This window comes from Lytechinus variegatus, chromosome 2 (genome assembly GCF_018143015.1).
Source record: "Lytechinus variegatus isolate NC3 chromosome 2, Lvar_3.0, whole genome shotgun sequence".
NCBI lineage: Eukaryota > Metazoa > Echinodermata > Echinoidea > Temnopleuroida > Toxopneustidae > Lytechinus > Lytechinus variegatus.
In genome coordinates, this window is record NC_054741.1 from 13,514,420 (window position 1) to 13,537,615 (window position 23,196).

At 36.6% G+C, this 23,196-nt stretch overlaps 1 protein-coding gene across 1 annotated transcript; it reads right to left on the reverse strand.

Annotated features, from left to right (window-relative positions):
- Nucleotides 1–4,625: 4,625 nt before the first annotated feature.
- Nucleotides 4,626–20,293, reverse strand: LOC121407374 (tRNA-dihydrouridine(20) synthase [NAD(P)+]-like). The gene is made up of 13 exons (XM_041598424.1): nt 20,191–20,293; nt 16,785–16,902; nt 14,989–15,034; nt 14,226–14,361; nt 13,638–13,746; nt 13,045–13,110; nt 12,549–12,706; nt 12,000–12,168; nt 10,562–10,683; nt 8,229–8,378; nt 7,625–7,715; nt 6,730–6,803; nt 4,626–5,740 (listed from the first exon to the last, which is right to left on the reverse strand). Exons 2-13 carry the CDS (start codon nt 16,899–16,901, stop codon nt 5,362–5,364), a joined length of 1,617 nt encoding a protein of 538 aa, XP_041454358.1. The 5' UTR covers nt 16,902; nt 20,191–20,293; the 3' UTR covers nt 4,626–5,361.
- Nucleotides 20,294–23,196: the final 2,903 nt, after the last annotated feature.

A 23,196-nucleotide genomic window follows, 5' to 3' on the forward strand; every position in this document is an offset into this window, starting at 1 on the left:
TAATGTTAGACTGTATTTTTTTTTCTGTGTTAAGCAAAAAAATATGGCGTAAATGAGCCAAAAATTTTGAGGGGGCCGAAAAGCGGATGGAACAAAATTTCTAAAACTATGCAAGCGAGCAATTTTTTTTTTACCTTTTACTTTTTAATACAGAGATTAAATTTGGGAAAGATTTTGACATAACATTTAGAATATACTATAGATTTTCTAGAACTCTATTTCACCCTTTCCTTTTCTTTATTTTTCTCTTTTTTTTTCTTGGTCATGAAACGTTTTTTTTGGGGGGAGGGCATGCCCCCCAAGCTCCCCCCATCTATACGCTAGTGGTCTCGAATTGGGTAATGACCCTCCAAAATTAAGGGGGCATATATGGTGCAAATTTCTTTAACCCTATCTAGGCCGGAGTATTTTGGGAGTTCCTATGGCCGGGGGGGGGGGCCTCCCAGGCCCCCCCCTAAGATCTCGGCCGTCGAACACGCGATCTTGCCGAAAATTGGCACGCAGGTTACCTGGGACATAATCTACAAGATTGTATAGTAATTTATTTCATGCGAATCGCTATTAAGTATTTATGCTAATTTATGCGTAATTAGTATGCGAAATCATACTTTTTCCTCTAACTCCCTAAAAAAAGCTCCAAATGAACTAATTTTTGGTATAGAAACTCTTTGTGGTGTCCTTAGCAAGTGTACATGAAAAAAATTGTGAAATCCGATCATTTTCTTATGTATTCTATTGTTTTTTGCAATTTCTTATGTATTTCTTTGTTTTTTTTTACCTTTTGTTTTTCATTGTTTTTCCAATGAAATTTGTTGGAAACTCTTCTGAGATCGTAAAAAGCATAAAATGAATTCATTTAGAATAGCAAAACTAAAAATAATCATACATTTATGAATTTTGGTTGAAAACACAGTTTGCATTGACTTTGCACACGAAATCACGTTTTTGAGCAATTTTCGGTCTGACATGCACTTACATAATGTTGCATAATTTTGGAACCACATACCCAGGTGACTCAAAATTGGTCTCAAAGGTTGTGCAAGACTTGAAAGTAAAAAGTCACCGAGCAGCGCGGTCAAAAAATTTCGCACGGCAGAAATATCGCGCGATTCGTTGAGGGGGGGGCCTCCGAGGCCCCCCCCCCCGGCCTAGATAGGGTTAAAGCTGCAAGCGAGCAAAATTTTGACTCTTTTAATAAAATAAAAATTGTGATAGATTTTTACATAATACTTTTTTTAACATAATGTTTAGAAAACAATGTCATTTTCACAATTTTTCTTTCATAACTCCCACACCAATTGCCATTCCCAATGAAACTGGCACAAAATAATTCTGATTTGAAATAGATAATCAGTTACATACATGTACACGAGGATTAGCAAAAAAAGACAGAAAGCTTGAGAGAAAACTAGTAAATTTGCAACCCAAGTTTGAACACAGACTGTACATGTCGTAGTTTTGAATAATTCGTATTTTCTTCATGTTTGTGATCATTCACTTACGGGGGCTGTCACAGCTGCACGTTGTAGCACATGCAAAAAGATGCACTTAACGGATAGGTACATGTAGATTTCTAGGTAGAATTGTATGTTTGGTTGTAAAATAGTGATTTTTCTTCTCTTGCTCGCTGCGCTTGCTCGCAGAATAGTACAATTACATTTTTCGTCTCGGGACCATCATTAGCACCCTCTAATCGGCGCTCATTTTGCCACAAATATGAGTGATTGTATGTTCTGTTTAAAAAGAAAAAAAGTAATGTGACTAAAAACAAAAAACCATTGTGAATTTTGCGCTAAATGGCATCAAATATTCATGACAGAACAGAGTCTGAAGTCATAGAGCTTCCAGAGCTTGGGCCCCGCCCGCAAGGGACTTCGCGCTCGTTATGTAGGCCGTGAGAAAGATTTTTTTGGTAGGTTGTGAGAATTTTTTTTGGTGCCCCCCCCTTTGAAAATCCTGGATCCACCCCTGGTCTTGGTATAATTATGTAAAAAAAAAAAAGACTTCGGTCTCAGGCAAATAGTAGGCCTATAGTCTCAAGATGCTCTCAGGGCAATAGTTTGTACTGGTGCTGATTAAAATAATATTGAGGCATAAAGAAACAAGGACACAAGTAAATTTCATTCCTGGACTCTTCACTTTTAGTTTCACATATTTCTTGCACATTTCTTAACTTCATTGAAATTCAATTGAATTTTGGATCATAATGTGTTGTAAATTTATTTGAAATAAAGTCTTGTTAAATAATCTTTGCATAAGTCTACTTTTACCGATAGTTGTCAGCACATTTGATCATGACACTTTCTCCCTGATTCACCAAGGAAGCACACACTGTGATATCTTGTCAATATAAGCGAGTTGTAGATCAATGGATTCATCTTTGGTTGATTTTTGAAGTTCATTGGTAATGGTCATTCCAAAATTTTGTAGCAGTTTTTCAAATGTCCAGTGACCATTTCAATGCAGTTTTGTACAGACACAAGTCTGCTTGAAACCTCCACTTCCTGCTGTCATGTACATGTGCGACTTTTGTTAGTACAAGGGGGTGTTTGTGTAATAAAAGGAGATAAAAGAAAGGAGAAAAGTAATAAAAGGTAATCTTATATTTTTGTCTCTCTTTCTGTGTTTTCTTTTATGTTTTTGATGGAATAATCGTGATATAGTCATACCGGGAAGGGCAGTTTCTAAAGCTTAAGACATATCACACAGTTGAGTGACATCAAAAGAAGTCATCGACTCAAAGTGTTCAAGCAACAGGCAGGATATTCTTCAGTATCTTCTCTGAGACAGAACCTGTGACAGAACCTGAACCAATTACCGGTATTGTCGCATTTGTGTCTTACAGGACGAGAAGTGAGGTATTATATAGATTATGATGGTAACATGTATTTCCTTGTAAATTCTAAGAACTTGACTATTTTCTTTGTACATGTACATGGATTTTTGTTCCCAATAACAGCACTAATAGGTATCCTCAAATTCATTCATTTTTCGGTTACACTTCGTAATTCCGAAGGGTCTTAATTCCAAAACACGTAAATTGCCTATACCTATATTTTGCTCAAAATTCTGGTCAAATCTGCATGTACACATCAACTTGAATGTGCAGAGCTACCATGCATTCAAGGTCCGTCTCACGATCTCGCACGGCACCCTTTTCTCTCACGCATCGAAATAAAAGCATTATTTGCTAGATTATGTGCATTGTCCGACCGCCTTCGTCTACCCTGGTTCGTAATCGATCAAGACGAATTGAGAGTTCAGTACAATCAGCACACAGCTAATCACTAGTAGTGACTTGTGCAGCAGACATGAATATATTACTTACAGTCATGCTAGCACATCACATGCAACGCCATGGATATCATGATGAAAAGGGTTTCGCTTCATATCTTGAGTAGACAGTCGACAAGATGGCTATGCATCGGCATGAAACAGAGTCAGAACCGGATTTGTCAGACGCTGACGGCGATATAGTTCTTCAGCCGCGCAAAAAAAAGAAAAGGAAACTTAAGGGTGCTGCAACGTATAAGTGCAAGTTTTCTTCTGAGTGGACAAAGACAGTTGGATCTATTATTGTAAAAGGAGACAACGTTCATTCATTACGATGCACAATAAGCGATAGGACAATATCATGTGGACATATAGGTTTGGGCGACATGCAGAGGTATGTTAAGCTGGACCTGCACACCCAGATTACTGCAGCCATGAGGAGAAAGCCGACTCTGTAGTTTCGCCGAACAGAACCCTAGCAGAGAAGGTATGACAACCAAAAAATAGTTATAATAGTAAATTTAATATCTCAAAAGTCTGATATTTACAAGAACCATGAAATAATCGACTTCTGCATGAAAATGTATACCGGTAGTAAATTTATTTGAAATAAAGTCTTGTTAAATAATCTTTGCATAAGTCTACTTTTACTGGTAGTTGTCAGCACATTTGATCATGACACTTTCTCCCTGATTCACCAAGAAAGCAAACACTGTGATATCTTGTGAATATGAGCGAGTTGTAGATCAATGGATTCATCTTTGATTGATTTAACAAAGTTAATTGGTAAATGGGCCTTCCAAAATTTTGTAGCGTTTTTTATAAGTCAGGTGACCCTTTCAATGTGGTTCCGTACAGACACAAGTCTGCTTGAAACCTCCACTTCCTGCTGTCATGTACATGTGCGACTTTTGTTAGTACAAGGGGGCGTTTGTGTAATAAAAGGAGATCCAAGGTAATCTCATAATTTATTGTCTCTCTTTCCATGTTTTATTTAATGATTAATTGTGACATAGTCATATCAGGAAGGGCATTTTCTTAAGCTTAAGATATATCATGCAGATGAGTACATCAAAAGAGGTCATCGACTCGAAAGTGTTCAAGCAACAGGCAGGATATTCTACAGTATCTCCTAGGGAATAAATCTGTGACAGAACCTGCTCTGGCACCAATTATTGTCGCGTTTGTGTCTTACAGGACGAGAAGCGAGCTATTATACAGCTGACAGAAGATTAAAAGGAAGTTACTCATCACTGAGGTGAGTAAATACTCTAAGATTTCATATCAGAATGTCACATGCTAGATAAGGATTCAGCGTGCATATGATGTAGTTTAGGTCTTGAGATGGCGATGTTCAAGCAGGATCGCAGTTTTAATTTAATTGGTTAAATGAACTTTTCAAGTATGATAAGCAAAATTCTTTTAAACCTTTGCAATGCAATCAGATATTAATGGTATGAAGCATAAAAATACTGAAGGATAATATTACTACCAAGAGTAAAAGGTTAAAAAAAAAAGAATTCTATGCAAAACTCCAAGAAGTTTTCTAATTCATTATTCAGGGGCCTGTATCATGAAGCTTAGTTATTGATCACAGGGTTGATTTCTACAACTGATTGCATTAATTATCATGTATGATTCATCATAAAAAGAAGCTTAACAATTAATTACTAAGCTTTATGTAACAGGTATGAGGATAGAGTGACCACATTGTGAAGCTGCTAATGCAGAACCCAATTAGTCAAATAAATAAAACAAATCTGAATATACTGTGCCAATTTTCTGCATTCACATCTTTGGTTCAATAATGATAAATGTGTTAAGAAAATCAATCTTGGCAATATTGAAATTGGCAATGCGATGAAAATGTAATCTCATCCTTAGTCATGCAAAATAGGCAAATAACAAATTTAAAAAGAAATTAAATCAATCTGTTATTTCTAATATATAGACTTAAAAAGGAAAATATTGCTAATTACACAAGGATTCAAGCATTCATTTTCCATTATGGTTAAAAGTGGTTAAAATATTAGTATATTGCATAGTACTTATGTTACTGACGGATATCATTTAGGGCATAGACTTATGTCATCTCTGCTCAGCAATATCACCATATCTTTCATCCTGATGATGTGTAGAGCAATCCTTGCTTGGTGCAGGCACGGTTGAGGGGGAAGCATCCCCTGCTTTCTGTGAACTGGATGATTCTGCCCCCGTCCCATTACAAACCTCTTCCTGCCCTTCGACAGGCTGGCTATTCACGATGTCCTGCTGCTCGGATTGGTCTGTAGCCTGACCTTTTGATTTTACCTCCTGACCTTGCTTTTTGACCTTCTGATCTCCTGATTTGGTACAGCTCTTCTTTGAAGGAGTGCCCGAGGAAGGGTCCCTCTTTTGGAGAGACAAGCCGAGCTGTTGGCAGCAAACTGCTGCTGCAGCTTGCTCAGAAAACTTCTTACTTGTACACCTAGGAAACAATAAAAAAATTGCCATCCAAATTCATTTATCCCTCCACAATTATTTAACACAACACTGAAATACAAAAAAAATATTTAAAATACAATAGGTGTTTTCTATACAAACTGATTTTGTTTTTAACTTGATATTGAAATAATTTTGGAACATTTTCATAAGTTTTAATAGTTAACATCCACAAGTGCTCAATGTCTGTTAAACTGCAGATATGGTCTAACCCCCAAAAAATATATTTCTGTAAAAAAAAAGTGTAAAGGTATTGTTTAACTTTGTGAGCAGCCGAATTAAAAAATTCTAAAACCAAGATGAAACATGTGTACAAGTGCATGTATTAGAACTAATAAACCCTGAAAACAACCATTATTGAGAATGAAAAGCTAAAACTACAAGGCAAACCCCCGATTTTGTAAATAGGCGTCTTATAGACGCCTAAATAGTACACATAAGTGTATGGGATGAAATGAAGATGGTGTTCCCGGTCACTTTATATTTCAATTTTTGAAGCACTAAATAATTATTTTTGAACGCAACTTTTTCTGGGCTTCATTTTTGTAACATATCACAGACACAGGTGACAAGTGTGACCTTCTAGCTCAGATTTTTTAAAAGTCAAACCAAAGTTAACCAATCACTTTAAGCATGCATTTGAAAAATTGACATATCTATTTCACATTTTTGTGCAGACTGATAACACCTTCAATCAATTCTCACAATACTCATTTGTGAGCATTCTAACCCTACCATTTTGGGGCTTATTTTTGGCTTTTCTAAAAGATTGCAAATGCTAATCACACAAACATCACAAAAACTAGCAAAATGGTAGCCTGTTAGGTAACCCTATTGCTCAATCATGCTAAAAGTTGTGACATTTAAAGTTGCTATGTTTTAAAGTTGTTCAAAGTTTTTAATGAGTAATTTTTCATAAAACAGAATACTATTCCAATCATATTTTTAAAATTGTAATTCAGTCAGTTAACTCACCATAGTGTTGTGGCATATTCCTGATTGTTCAATCTAATAGAAGACCTGAAAACATTATTCTTTTTATCCTCCTCCTGTAAAAAATGAAATTCAAAACATGTAAATGTATTCTCATTCTTAAATTCAATACAAAAATCAAAGGCTAAAACCTTTTTTTTCAAAATGCTGTTTTTCATTATCAGCACTCTGGTCATACAGAATTTTTAGGCTCTTGGAAACGTCAACAATTGTCTCTTGTAAACACAACTCTACAACTCGTCCCCAGTGAAAGTAAAGTATAATTCTGTAGTAAAGGTGCAGAAACAGGAAGCTCATTTCACTTCTATAAATATTTCATTTGTCTTGCTTCAGCGGTTTTGAACACAGAATTCGTTATTAACAGTGGCACTTTTCAACCCATTCCAACTTCGCATGCAGCACTGCTGTATGTTCTGCACTATCTAGCATATATATCAACCCCCCATAGATCATCAATAATTAAATCTGACCAGGGAATTCCCTGATCTGACCAGAATACTCCATGATCTAACCAGGCTCATCAAATCACAACCTTCAGCATGTACAGAAGGGCAAAAATGTAATACCAGTGCTTTACAGTCAAATTCAACTTTGGTATTTTATGGTAAAAGCAAATGCACATTGATGGAAGACAATAGATTACGCTTGTTTCATGCCTGAATCTAACAACTGCATTCCTGTGGTCGGATTCACCTCAATCTCACAGAAATCACACTTAGAACCTCCCTCCACTTCTCTATGCAAAGTACATTTTTAATTTATTTCATGTAATATATTACAAGCTAACAAATTGGATAATTAAGAACATTACAACAAGTATAATACAGAGAGTACTACCAACTAACAGTGATTTCCATTGGAGAGTTGAAAGACTTACTGTGGTGTATCGAGGCAGTTGTAGTCTCTGGGCATGGCAGTACTGTACCAGCAAACTCTTGTAACTTGTCTTGAATAGCCTCAACTGTTTCCTGCAAACATCAATGATATTATAAAGGAAAATTTTCTACAACCTACACCATTTCCTATCAACCATTTGAGCCTGAAATGCCGGAAAACCGGCTACGCTGTGAGCTTGCAAATGCCAGAATGGACGTAATACCAGCCTGAAGATGTGTGACTTGAAAAAACATTGATTATAAATGTTGAGTAATATTTTAAAAAGATATCATCTTGCTAACTACATTTACGGATATTCAGACTTTGATTTCAATCAAAAAGTTATAAGAAGTTGTAAATCTATTAAAACCCGAAAACGCAATATCAGGGAGGCATTTCATGAAAGGACTTGTTGGACGTTTTACTGACAAGTCCTATTTTATCCGACAGTTACCATAGGAACAGTGCGTCTCAGCCAATCATAATCATACTTGTCGGATGAAAATATTGATGAAACGCTCCCCAAGTTTCTTCACAACAGGTTTGGCCTGGTCGGTAACCATGTAGGTATACTGAATAGTTGTTATTATTAAAGGAACACCTACCTGTTTATTTTACATGGTGCTTCTATGACGAAGGTCCCATCATTCAGCTTCCGTTTCTTAGGGGCCATCTCTGTGCAATCTAGCTCTTCTATGGTTTCTGACCTTGCTGCCAAGACCTTGTCATGGTAATCATTCATGTCAAATGCTGAACTGTCATTAAATCAAAGACAAGACAATGTCATACAACTGATTTACTATTTCAGAAGCATCTCGAGGGCACCCCTCAACATTTTGCACAATATCCGCCACACGATTTTCTTGTAACAAGCCCCTCACTGACTTTTTACTTTCCAATCTTGCGCATCTTAAATCTTTTGAGACCATGCAACTTCTGGGTGCACGGTTCCGAAAATTCTCAACATTTTGTAAGTGCATGTTAAACCAAAAATTGTGCAAAAACATGATTTTGTGTACAATATCAATTATTTCTAGTTTTGCTGGTCTAAATGGATTTGTTTCATGCTGTTTATGATCTCAAAATTGTCCCCCAAATGTTAATTGATTAATCAATGAAAAAACAAAAGGTCAAAAAACAAAAAAAAAATACATGAGAAACTGCATAAAACAATACATAAGAATTTGATCTTATATCACAATTTTTCTCACATTTGCAAAGAACATCACAAAACGCTTCTGCAACAAGGAGAACATTTGGAGCTTTTTTCAGGGAGTTTGAGGAAAACGTATGATTTTGCATACTTATTATGCATAAATTGGTATAGTCAATTAAAAGCAATTTTTATTATACAGTGCGTCCCAGAATAAACGAAACCGAGATTTAGCGATCATTTATCATAACTTAATCATACATAAAATAGACAAATGACCTACCAATTTAAAGCTCAGAATCTCCTCTTTCATCTGATATTACTTAGATTATTTCTTATTCACGCATGAGTGAGCAAAAACAATTTGAAGAAAGGATACCAAAAACTCATTTGGCGGGGGTATCTGGGTTTCAAAAAGAAAATCACATTTCTGAAAAGTTCAATATCCGCTCTTTAATTTGGTACCTAAATTACAGAAAATGGTCAAGAAATAAAAAAGCACTGGTCATTTGAAATAAGGCTTGTATTTCCATAATTTCATAAGATAAACATGTTTTCACCGGTTTCCCACAGAAGCTTTCGCATGGTGAACAAAAGATTTAATGCATGGCTGATCGTCAACAAAACAGAGTGTCGAGTGAGTTTGAAAGCCAGCCTGGAGAACCTCTTCATTTTATGAAATTATTGAAATTCAAGCCTTATTTCAAATGACCTGAACTTTGTTATTTCATGACCATTTTCTGTAATTTAGGTATCAAATTAAAGAGGAGATATTGAACTTTTCAAAAATGTGGTTTACTTTTTGAAACCCAGATAACCCCCGAAAAATGAGTTTTTGATATCCTTTCTTCAAATTGTATTTGCTCACTCATGCGTCAATGAAAAATAATCTAAGTAATATCAGATGAAAGAGGAGATTCTAAGCTTTAAATTGGTAGGTCATTTTTCTTTTTTATGTATGATTAAGTAATGATAAATGATCGCTAAATCTCGGTTTCGTTTTTTCTGGGACGCACTGTATATGAATATATATACCATACAACTTGCCAATTTTCGTTCGGCGCGATCGCGCGGTTGACGGCAAAGATCTCAAAGAGGAGCCAGTGAGCCCCCCCATCTCTCAAAATAACCAGCGTAGATACGATAAGGCACTTTAGCTCATGATCAGTGTAAGTTAGCCAATCTTATCTTTGTAAATGCATTCTGATTGAGCTGGCTATCCAATCTCCCGGAAGGCTGTGGTTAGGGACCTGCCAATCTTGGGATTCATTAGGAGTTTGTATTTTTTTGTTCTTTCTTTTCAAATTGAATCCTTTTTGGTTTTGATTTGAAAGTAGATCCAGAGTTGGTTGGGCCCTGACCACGGTCGATCTGGTGTGTTAAACCTGGATCCGTGCAGTTTGGAATGGATGGATATTACATTACAGTGTAAAAGTACGGTGATGTGCCTTCTTCCGCTCTAGCTATTTCTTCTTTACTCCATATCATCCTTACCTTCTGTCTTTCTTTCCCTATCGCTTTCTTCTTGTAGCTCTGGGTTAAATTATTATTCTCAATTTCATACACAATTTTCTGTTATTAAATTTATACCTGAAATTTCCATCTGTTTATGTTTAGGATTTGTATTTTCCATTTGTATTGTATATATGTTTTTATTTCATTTTGTTTTATGTTATAAAGGGCCCCCAAGTACAACAGTATTTGACTACTGATGGGGTTACCCTGTTTAAATAGTACGTACTAAATAAATAAATAATTGGATAGGCATTTGATTCTAGACCTTACCAGATCTCCTTCACACTCTTTGAACGCTGTAATTCCTGACCCCGTTCAGATTGGACCTCATCTCTTAGGATCTGTTGGATGCAGTACTTCATGTTGGTGTAAACATTATCATAGTCTACAGCCTGGAATTAAAAAAAAAGTTGAAGTGTTACCAGCTTGAGAAAGAAACCTTGGAACTACGCACATACAGGAAGAATGCAGGGGAGAGTAAGATAAAGCATAAAGCTGTTCATAAGTTATGAGCGTCTTCAAGAGTGACCAGTGACCCTTTCTTGTGATAAATGATATTCCCATGAAATGTTCTTTTTGATTACTTAGCTGGTTAGAAAGGCTCATCAGCCATTCTTAAAGCTGCTCTTAACTTACAAGAGGGTTTATGAAACACCTGCCAGATTGCATATACTTGAAGCACACAATTGTTAATTTGGTATACAAAAATATGTGGGCTTTGTGTGATTTACGTGTAGTTTGGAAAAAGGAGTGGTATGATGTCAATACACAAGCTTGTGTTCTGATCCAGCCAACCGTTTAGGAATGGCAATGTATGAGTTGGAGAATAGTGGTATATTACACCATGAGATTAGTATTTGGGGGGTTTTGCTTGAGTGGTGGTTTATGATTTGACACAATAGTCACATCCTGTTGTTGATAGATCCACCAGGATCTCACCCAGAACAGGATCTATTGTTACAGTGTCACCTATGCATCCCGGTAATCCGTCTATTGTCCCGCTGCCACCCAACATATCCTTCTGCAAAGAGCTAAATGCCATTTAAACCACTATTGCATCCTAACTATACCAATATCCAATTAAAGGTCAAGTCCACCTCAGAAAAATGTTGATTTAAATCAATAGAGAAAAATCAGACAAGCACAATGCTGAAAATTTCGTAAAAAATCGGATGTAAAATAAGAAAGTTATGACATTTCGAAGTTTCGCTTATTTTCAACAAAATAGTTATATGAACGAGCCAGTTACATCCAAATGAGAGAGTCGATGACGTCACTCACTCACTATTTCTTTTGTTCTTTATTGTTTGAATTATACAATATTTCAAATTTTATGAATTTGATGAGATTAGGACCTCATTGCCCGAAGCACAAAATGTTGAAGTAGTGGAATTCCACGTGTTCAGGGAAGAATGAAACTTCATTTCACATGAAAATGACGAGAAAATAAAAATATTTCATATTTTATATAATAAAATACAAAAGAAATAGTGAGTGATGTCATCAACTCTTACATTTGGATGTAACTGGCTCGTTCATATAACTATAAGCGAAACTTTAAAATGCCATAACTTTCTTTTTTACATCCGATTTTCATGAAATTTTCAGTGTTATGCTTGTTAAATTTTTCTCTTTTTATTCAAATCAAGTTTTTGTTGGGGTGGACTTGTCCTTTAAAAATTAGGGATAAGGTGAGTATATAACTCACATATTGGATGTATCTCTTGATCACATCCTGTATTGGCAGTTTGCCTTCCTTTCGGAAGATGGACGGGTTCCACTGGGCCTCCCTGGCTATCATCACCGATGACGCTCCGGTCATCTCTCGGAATTTCTCTATGTCATCATAGGATTTGATGATGTCTTGTGAACCTCCACTGAGAAAGATAAAATGAAGAAATTGGGTGGTATGTGAATAGAACTAGATGTGGATAAACATGTATGTGAATGTGATTGGCTATTTATCAGAGAAAGGTGTGCTCTCATAACATATCTTGAAAACCTAAGAAGACCCATCAAAATTATACAACACCCCCCCCCCCCCAAAAAAAAAAGGGGGCCTAAAAATACGGAAATAAAGCTTTTTATTTTTAAGTGTGATTTCCTCAAACATACCTCCTATGACAAATTAAATCACAAACTTCAGAATACAGCATTAAGCAACAACAACTACATTATTTTAGTGCACATTCAACTATGTACACATTTAGTCTCCAAAACTGAGATAAAAAGAATTGTAGGCCCACATGTAACTTACTTTGCAATCAGTGGAATACTAATACAATCAGAAATTGCCTTGATTGCATCACAGTGTACAGGGTGGCGAGGGCGCTCTTCAGTAAGACGTCCATGGACAGCAAGGGCAGCAACACCAGTTTGCTCAATCATCTTGGCAAGTGCTATGGTGTCCTCCAACTGAAAAAGACAATTTAATTATTTCAGTATGCATGCAATGACAGAATAGCACACTGATGATTATTGGTTGAATAATTAATCTCATACTCCAATATGATCATTATGGAAGTATGCAATCCATCACAGACCTTAATGTTACAAAGCCAAGATGGGACCTTTTTCTTGCATCAAGGGGGGGGGGGGTTCACAAAGTGTTAAGTGTGACTTAAATAAAATTATTCTACTTCTCTGTACTTTCAAATTCTAATACAAACTGTGGTTTGTTCCAAACTCACGTCGTAGTCAGATTATGTGCGCCTGGCTTAAAGAATAGAAAAGAGGGAGCAGGAATCACGTACCTTGGGGAGGATTCGAATCTTGCATGTTACAGGAATTTTCACTCCCTGAACCAATGTTGTCAGAATCTGAAAAGAGAAACAACATAATATAACATAGCCTTTTTCATCATACACAAATCATGGTATGGATGTAGACATAATGGATCATGGGCTATAAAGTCGTAATATTATAATGATTTGACATGAAGTGCTAGTATGCAGCATGCAACCATTTTCTTCTCTCTTTATTCTTCTGCAATATGGCTTTCTTGTCATGGCAATTTGATTCTGCTCTCATCCTAGTATACATTGCTGCTGTTGATGTTATGTTTTTCTTTTTTACTCAGTGAATGTTATTGTACCAAGTACTGTAGTATTAATAATGAAAAGATGAATAAAGTAGATCTTTAAATTCAATGTTGTTGTTTGCTATAAGTGTACAAAGAGAGCACCTTTCAACATTCACCAAAATGCTCGCAATAAAGTGTACTTTACCCTATCATCTACACTGCCACTTTTCAGAATGAAAACTAACTAGTATATATTAACAATTATACTCTTTAAAATGAAGAATTCTGCACTAGAAATCAATTACACTAAGAATAATATCTTACCTCCTTGATACGATCTGGTGTTTTGAGCAGTGCTGCTCCCATACCTCCTTGCAATGAGAAATCCTTAGGACAGCCCATATTGATATCGATTCCCGATATGTCTTTCTCACTATAGTAGAGGTAAAGAGTCAAATAAATTAAGTAAAAAAAGAAAGGGATCATAAATTAGAGACCACTGACATTACTACGATACACAATTTGCTGATGTTGATTATGAACAGCCATTATAAATACTTTTATTAAATTAAAGACAACTGCACGGAAATAACCACTGAATATTGAAGGAGAATTAAGGTTTGGAGTTTCATGGTTGTTCAAGCATGATATCCATTCACTGTGGTAGACCTAATGAAACTCTCAGAAGTCAGATGAAAATATGGTCTTAAAAATGCTGCCATCTTGGCTTTCATTGAATTTTATGACTCCACATGTTTGCGAGAAGGTAGAGGAAGAAATATTCTTTCAGATACTTAAAATGTTATTTTATGTTATTGAAAGAATTATTTTCGCCAAATCCAGGAAATGTTCTATTGCGGCTTATTGTTAATTTTGTAGTAAGTGGTAACATTTGTGTTTTATTGTACTCACAGCATCTTCGCAACCTTCAGTGCTCGCTGGGCATCCGCTGTTCCCATCTGGAACACTAGTCGATCTGTTTCTTTTGAACAGGTACGGAAGACTACCACATCATCCTTCGATATGTAATCAACAGTTCCAAGAACATCTATCAAAGAAAAGGTCAAGGAAAGGGTCAATAAAAATGACAAGTGCGACCATGTTTAGTTTAAATCGATTTTCACAATTCTAATGATCAAATTGAAAGTCAACACAAACATCAAATGATAATTTATGCAATGGCAGATTCAGGAGGGGACGCATTAACAAATTTAGAAATAGAGGGGGCGCAGACGATAATTTTCTTAGATTTAGCTATATTAATGTTCAATGGACAATCTAATATAGAGAGGCATGCATTCCTCAAACTCCCGACTGGATCTGCCACTGATAATAGTACAAATCATGTGTAAGAATTATATTACAAGTATAACCATGTGTCGTAAGTACTATATCTTACAAAAGGAGAGTATTCACTTGTTCATACACTTTATGATTACCCCCTCATTAGTCCGAAATATATCATCCAAGCTCCAAAGGCATAGAACTACATACTGCATGACGTGGATTTTCATGTTCACCCCAACATATGAAACCTCTTTTTCATTTGCTAAATTAGTTGAAGTATAAGAGGGCTTTGTCAAGGGTAATTTTATTAGTACTGTGAGTGACAAGACATTAGTCTGACACGACATGGTCATAATATTATTCAAATTGAAAAAAAAAAATTCATTACCATTCACTTTTCTCCTGCAAGTGAGCATTTTGAAATCAATCAACTCCTGAAAGAGAAATTGAAACAGAGATGATTTGATAGATCCAGTTACTTCCTTCCTTATTACAGCCTAATGTAGTATTACTACCCCCCCCCCCGGGCAATAATACCCTTAAAGCATTACAGCACAAATACATTAATGCTACAGTCACATATTTACCTATATATGAGCATTGTTTGATTAATTGAATACCATTTATTGCCATGTATAAAATAATTTGTACGGCGAGTCGTATACGGACTATATTGAATTTACTTCCGTCCAAGCAGTGATTTTGAGAATTTGAGATCATTTATTTCAGATAATAATGTATTCCTTCATTTTGCCAATAATCTTGATATCTGCAAATAATTCACAGTGAGGGGCACGATCATCAGGGTTCAAAGGGTTAAAGGTATTTGTGATCAGAGCATTACTTAAATTGTGTATTTTATTAAGCCTTGCTTCATTTATTCCTGCGTTTCTTGTAATCACTGTACAGTGCGTATCAAAAAAAAGTTTACACTTTGAAAATATCCTGTAAAATTATACATTCATAATATCCTGAGGATTTTTCCACATTTTAACATTGGTACAGGTCCATTTAAGCAAATGACGATATAAATGTTGAAAATTATTTCCGCTTGAGTGAGCACCACTTACTTTTGAAAAGTTTGTGAAAAATCATTTGCGCAGAACTTTGAAATAGTTATGCGGATAAAAGCAGACCCTGGTAACGAAGAACACGTGGATTTTAGCTAGCAAAATTGACTTGAAGATATCTTCTACCTTTTTAAACTTGTTTCCTTGCCCAAAACACTTCGAAGAGAGCATTGCGCGCTATCCACTCCCCCACACACCAAGGCCATCGTGACGATATTTGCCTCACACTGAGCTGTGATTTACATGAAATGGCTTAGGCTTGATTTTTATTTTGTTAATCATTGTCAAGTTTGGGAAAAGTGTGGAGAAACAAGTATTACATTACAAATGAAATGTAAACCCACTTTAAATGATAAAAACTTAGTGAAAAATGCTGGATATATCCGCTATAAACTTTTGTTCAGATTCAGTTACGTCCTCAGATCCAGCTGGCACAAAAAAGGGTAAAGTTTGTGCTTACTAAGTGTTGAAATTTCAATTTGGGTGGCAAAATTGTTACAAAATGCTTGAATGTATTCGTTTTATGTCAATTGACTAAAAGTGCAAGGGAAATGTATGAGAAATGTTTCGCAGGGTAAGTTTGATTTCGTCCTTTCCCCTTGACATAGCGTGAAAACAAGCATTTCTGCGCAAACAGATTTCTGCGAGCTTTACAAAAATGGACAGTGCTCACTCAAGTGTAACATTCTGTCATAATTTTTACTTTCATTGGACAGATGAGACCCAAGCCCAAAAATATATGTGAAAAAAATACCCACATGTTGTTTATTCTTAAATTCCCAGGGTTTTTTCAAAGTGTAAACTTTTTTTGGTAATCACTGTATATATGCATCCCTCTTTTTTATTTATCTTCCTTAAATAGCAGTTTTTATTTCACACAGAGCTAAATATGAATATCTCGGCTTTTGGGGCATCTAAGTAGTGGCAGAAGTATTAAAGGGAAGCACATCTGTTTGCACATCAATGAATTGAAATAATTACTAGGCTCAATTACATGTGTAACTAGCCAGATATATAAATGTGATAGGTACCTCTCGCATTGTTTATTATTTTACCCTGAAAGGCAAATACATGTATCTTTACATCCAGAATCTGTGTATTGCCAGATACCTACCTCGCAATATACAATGTCGGCACCATATTCCAATGCCAATAGTCTTGTAGGGAGAGTGCCTATCCTCACCATCGGAGCTAGGATCACTTTGTTGGCATAGTTCAGCCTAGAACCCATCCTGCAGTAAGATAAGTAGAAAATCAAATGAAACATTAAAAGCAGGGAAAAATTCACATGGGGGCTGGGGGCAATCTAGCTACCAAAATACCTGAAAGAGCCCTGGAAAACAAAAAAAGGAGCCCTGAAAATCCCCATTCATCTCAATGTTAAATCTTTCCAAATGATGTACATGTAGATTCAGGCAGTAAGTTGTGAACTGAAAAGTAGCCCCCGCCCAACAAAAAATAATAATAATAAAAGAAAAAAAAACCTTTTTTTCCTGCATCGAGGTGCTTAAAAACATACCACTAGTTACTAGATCTTTATCTCCATTTGCAAAGTGTTCTCCAATAAGTTTTACTTCTTGATATTCTGTACTATGTCTTCAGACCTCAGATTGCACACCCATCATTACTTGGCATTGAATTCACTGAACTTCTTACTGTTCAGCTAATGATCACATTAAAATACAGATTTTCTAGTGTGTTTGCATGCATCAAAGTGATATTAAACACACATAATAGGCAATATTGCATACATGTTGCAATTCATCCCAAAGCCAATAATGAATTTGTTTCAACATTTATATATTCATAATTGATAAAGTGCATTATCATTCAATGCAACACAATATGGTAATCAAGGTGTCAAATTATTAATAAAATCTGATAAATTTTTCACTGGGTGTAAGCGGCACTCTGTTAATCCATCTGTTACAAGATCTCCACGCAACTGACTAAAACAACACCAATCAAGAGAAGTCGGTTGGAATTATGGTTTCAAGCGGTAAATAGGTAACTAGATTGCAAGATCTAGATCTATATATGGCTAGTGTTCCATCTATCTTTATTTCCTATCTTTTTGCTGAACCTTTCTCTTACTTTCCTTCTTTATTAAATTTATTTTTATTTCCTTCATTCTTTCTTTCCTTAAAGGACAAGTCCACCCCAACAAAAACTTGATTTGAATAAAAAGAGAAAAATTCAACAACCATAACACTGAAAATTTCATCAAAATCGGATGTAGAATAAGAAAGTTATGACATTTTAAAGTTTCGCTTAATTTCACAAAACAGTGATATGCACATCTCGGACGGTATGCAAATGAGGGAACTGATGACATCACTCACTCGCTATTTCTTTTGTATTTTGTTATATGAAATATTTTGATTTTCTTGTCATTGTCATGTGAAATGAAGTTTCATTCCTCCCTGAACAAATGGAATTCCATTATTTTAACATGTTGTGTGTCAGGCAAGGAGGTCCTAATCATCAAATTCGTAAATATTGAAATATTGTATAATTCAAACAATAAAAAACAAAAGAAATAGTGAGTGAGTGACGTCATCAACTCTCTCACTTGGATGTAACTGGCTTGTTCATATAACTATTTTGTTGAAAATAAGCGAAACTTTGAAATGTCATAACTTTCTTATTTTACATCCGATTTTGATGAAATTTTCAGCATTGTGCCTGTCTGATTTTTCTCTATTGATTCAAATCAACATTTTTCTGAGGTGGACATGACCTTTAAACTATTCTTTGGTTCCTTCTCCCTTCCTCTCCCTTTTCTTTTTGGTCTTTCCCTCCTTTCATTATTTTCTCTCTTTTTTCATTCTCTCATCCCTTCATTCTTTCCTCCCTCTCTTTCCTCCTTTCTTTCATTCTTTATTTCATTTTGTTCCTCTAATTCTCTTTCTTCATTATTTCTTTATCTTCCTTCCTTCCTTTCTCCCTTCCTGATTTTCTTCTTTCTTTCAAAGAATGAAGGGAATATTATTCTTTCCTTCATTCTTTCTTTCCTCCTCCTTTTTTCTTACTTTCTTTTTTCCTTTCTCTCCTTTATTTTGTCTTTCACACATTATTTATTCATCTTCCATTCCTTTCTTTTTCTTTCTTTCTATATTTATTTCAAAGAATGATAGAAACCTTTTCCTCTCTTATATTCCATCTTTCATCCTTCTTTTATTCTAACTTTCTTTATTTTTTTTCTTCATTTTCCCTGTCAATTTTTTTCTTTCTTTCTTCTCAATTCATCTCTTTTCTTTCATCTTTTCTTTCTCTCCTTCATTCTTTCATTCAACCTCCCTTCCGATTCTTTATATTTTTTTTCACAAGTCTAACACTGCATGTGTAGCCTTCTTTGTTGATCTTTTTTGTCAATTTCATTTTGTGAAATCTGGTCACCATGGGTATAATATGGTTACCTCAAGCCAACATGGAGTTCCTCACGTAATGACGTATTAATAATTCGCTGCCGATTTCAAAACATTGCGTGCTGTCGCCAAGCGGAAGACAAAGAAATCAAGATGGCAACGTAAAGTTAAACACGGCCGTAAGCTCTTCCCATCTTTTCATAACATTTTTCTCGTTTTTTTAATGAATTCTTCTTTAAAAATGAAATCAATATCGCAGAAATGTTGGAAATGAAGTTGAAGCCCATGTACATGTTAAGGGGCTAGATCTAGTCTAGATCTTTTAGAGGGAAAGTAGAAATCTCGGGGGCGAAAGACAAAGTTTCAGGTTTTGTACTCGTACGTGGGTGAATATAGCTTGGGATCCCAGGCGTCAGTGGGGAGTAAGCCTACGTAGAGTAGATGACTTTTACTCCCCAGACGCCTCCAGGCTAGCTAGTCTGAAGCTAGACCAAAAGCTTCGGTATCTGTTATGTTGGTTGTTCAGCTGAACTCCGTTGGCTTCACTCACCAAATACAGAGACCGAAGTTCTAGCGTGATCTGTACAGGGGACTCAATGGCCATATCGGGGAAGTGAATTTGCGCGACAGCCGAGGTAATCCTTTTAATTGATTTTTCTCCGTTTTTGGCTCTTAATGCCAAGAGGGAATATTAATTTGCATTTTTGGTCACATTTATTTTCAAAATTTTTATTCATTAAAGACAAAAATTGAAGAGCCCCGACGGGGGGATTTTGCATTGCAAGTCCCCTAATGGTGGCTGCACGATAGCGAGCCTTCTGTGTACGAGGATAAATTTTTTTAAAAAATGAAAAAAACTCCTCGAAACAGACGGCTGCCAGCACGAAAGTCGGCGCTACTGCGCTTTCGCATCGCTCTTGTAGAACGCCACGAGCAGGCAACAGCTTGGCTCGGCCAGTCCCACGCAGCTGGCCCCGGCCGCGCCGGTGCGTAGCTTTCGGAACACTGCCCTTGTATTATAATTTCGCAGTGAGATGCGAAAGCGCCATTTAGCGCCTGAATCAATAGGTAGAACAAAGTGTAAATATTCTGACAGACTTTTCAATTTCAGTCATGATAATCTAAAGTAAAGAATGAAACGCCTCGGCTTACCTTCCTGTTTTCAGTTAATTTAAACTTCAACCAGGCTTCGCCTTCGCCGCAGATGTAGATGGGTGGTTACTGTCTGCACAACAAACTCGCACACACGTGTCCGCGTTTGGAATGTGTCTAGTCTGCATGCCTAGCTTGCACGCAGCACACTAATACAGTGCCTAATCGGGGGGGGGGGGGGGGGGGGGCAGAGAGCGATACATTCTTGTGATGATTAAATAACATTTGTCTTTCTTCCTTTTCCATCTTACTCTCCTCCTTCTGCACCCCATCACCACCTTCATTCTCCCCCTTCCAAATTTCCCTTTCAGCTTCTTTTTTGTCTGTTTATTTTCTTTCTTTTATAGGCCTATCCTGATTAATTTGGGTAATTTTTATACCAGTCAATTTTTTTTATATCTTTAATGTTCTTTGTACATGTTTTTTTTAATATACTCTCGAATGGCTTGTTTGAATATGTATTGATCAAATGCTGATTTGTAAATTGTTGTAATGTACTATACAGGGGCCGCGCGGAAGAGGGGGGGGGGGGCTTCAGCGCCGCCCACTTTTTTCCAAAACCATGAACAAAAAAAATGACCATATACAATTGTGATTTTTTGCATGGTCAGCCCCCCCCCCCCACTTTGAAAACCGTTCCGAGGCCCTTGCTATATATGGACCTTGATACCCAGAATAGCAGGGTCGTTGATGAGGATAAACTTTCAAATAACTTACAAACTTTCAGCCGCCCCCCTAGAAAAAAAAATAGAAGCAATACCTGTAGTTTATCGGTAAAAATAATCATCCATTTTGTCATATCAGAGATATCATGAAATCATTTTTCTCAGGCCAGTCTGGGAAGGCTATGTAGCTTCGAATAGTTTCAATTAAAGGGATGCTCCAGGCTGAAGATATTTATATCTCAACAAATATAGTAAAATTTACAAAACAAAATGCTGAAAATTTTATCAAAGTCGGATAACAAATAAAGGAGTTATTGAATTTTAAAGATTTGCATAATTCCGATAATACAGTCTTTCATTAGGTGGGCTAATGATGTCATATCCCCCACTTGTTCTTAATCTATTGTCAGTATTTTATTATATGAAATTAGGCTTATTCAAACATTTTCCAGGGGCGGATCCAGCTTTTTATAAGGGGGGGTTGGGATGGTATGCGAGGGAGCGTAGCAACCCAGTCCAAGCGAGCGGAGGGGGGTGTCTCCCCTCCCACAGTAGGGGAAATTTTTGAAAATCTGTGTGTGAAAATGGCGTTTTCTTGCATCTAAAACACCACTATTTTTGGTATAGAGGTCGTTGCCAAATAAACCCTGTATGCCAACTTTTTTTGCATGATTCAAACATACCTTCCAGTAAAAAAAGATGCGAGACTGGACTGCCGCAACTTCTTTGCCCTGTTTGCTTCCATATTGCTTGTCACTACACTCAGATCAGACTGATAAAAAAGTGAGCAACTTGAACAAGTAATCCAGGCCAAATGAGCAGCCCAGCTCAGCATGCGTTGTCAGGTTAAATCTTCACAAAATCCCCACCCAAACGACACTTAAAATATCCCCAAAGTTGCCAAATTTTGACAGAAAATCCCCAAATTCATTTTTGAATTTTTTTTTTAATGTGGGGAATTTGGGGATGAGAATCGGCAACGCTGGCCTAGCTTGTCACTTCGGCGGTGGCCCGTGTCCTCAAAAAAGCTGATGGGGGGGGGCAAGGGACTCTGTGACATTTGTTCGCCCAACTCCCCCCCCCCTCCCCCCAAAAAGAAATAATAATAATAATAATAAATGAAATAAACACATAAAAGATAAGATTTAAAAAAATGGTCCCCGGATTTTTTTTTTTTGGGGGGGTTACCCCCCCCCCCCCCCCCCCCCTCTAGATCCAAGAACTAAGACAATTGGATTAACTACTTATTAAGTGCATATAGTTATTTATTGCCGCAACTTACTTGAACATAAAAATTGAAATCGATCGAAATCAACTTTTCATGTCTTGAAAATCAACCCAATGGATCTTCATCTAGGGGTGAATATTTGTGCACAGAAAAGGGGGACGTGGTCTAAGACTAAGATGTCCCGAAACACCGTAAGGGGTGCATCCCCTTGCATCGACGAAAATATAGCGCGTGCTATAATGGCCAACTATTTCACTTTGGTGGCCGGGGGCTGGTATTAATAAATTCGCCGCTAATCGAACTCAATTACTTTTCATGTCTTGAAAATCAACCAAATTGATCTTCATTATTCACTTCATCGATCTAGGGGAGAACATTTGTGCAGAAAAAAGGGGGACGGGGTCTAGATGATCGATGCCCCGAAACGTAAGGGGTGCATCGACAGAAATATAGCGCGTGCTATATGCAGGGGCGGAAATCTGTTATAGTGCCCCCCAACCAGTGGCGGACCGTGACCCGACGAGGAGACAAATGATTGGAGGGGCACTGAACAATGCTGTGCCCCTCCAATGCTTTGTATCCTCCAGGTCACGGCCCGCCACTGCCCCCTACTATTTTGAGTAGGGGGGGGGGGCACGTCCCCCTTGGTTTTCTGCCCATGGAATATTCAATAACTTCGTTGTTTTAAACCCGATTTTGATGAGATTTTCAGCATTTTGCTTTGTGAATTTTACTTTTATTGATATAGATATAAATATCTTCAGCCCGGAGTGTCTCTTTCAAAACAAAAGGTTACATGCAATTTATATTGCTTTGGCCTGGTTTTCACTATGAGTTTTGTGAAACACCCTCAGCTATGCATTTATCACTAATACCCCTTGTTTTGTCACTAATAAGGGTGCTTTATATCTCTTGTATACAAACAAACTTTATTCATTTTTTCTGTATTAAAATTGGGATTTATTGTTTGTACAAAAAAATTAGTCAACAAGGAGCTTCAAACACATGAATATTAAAGCTGAATCCTTAGCAGTGATCTATGTAGTCCAGATTGGACCTTGTTGTTTGGAAGTGCCCTTTCCCAAAAGCTAACATAGAGGGCACATGTCTCCC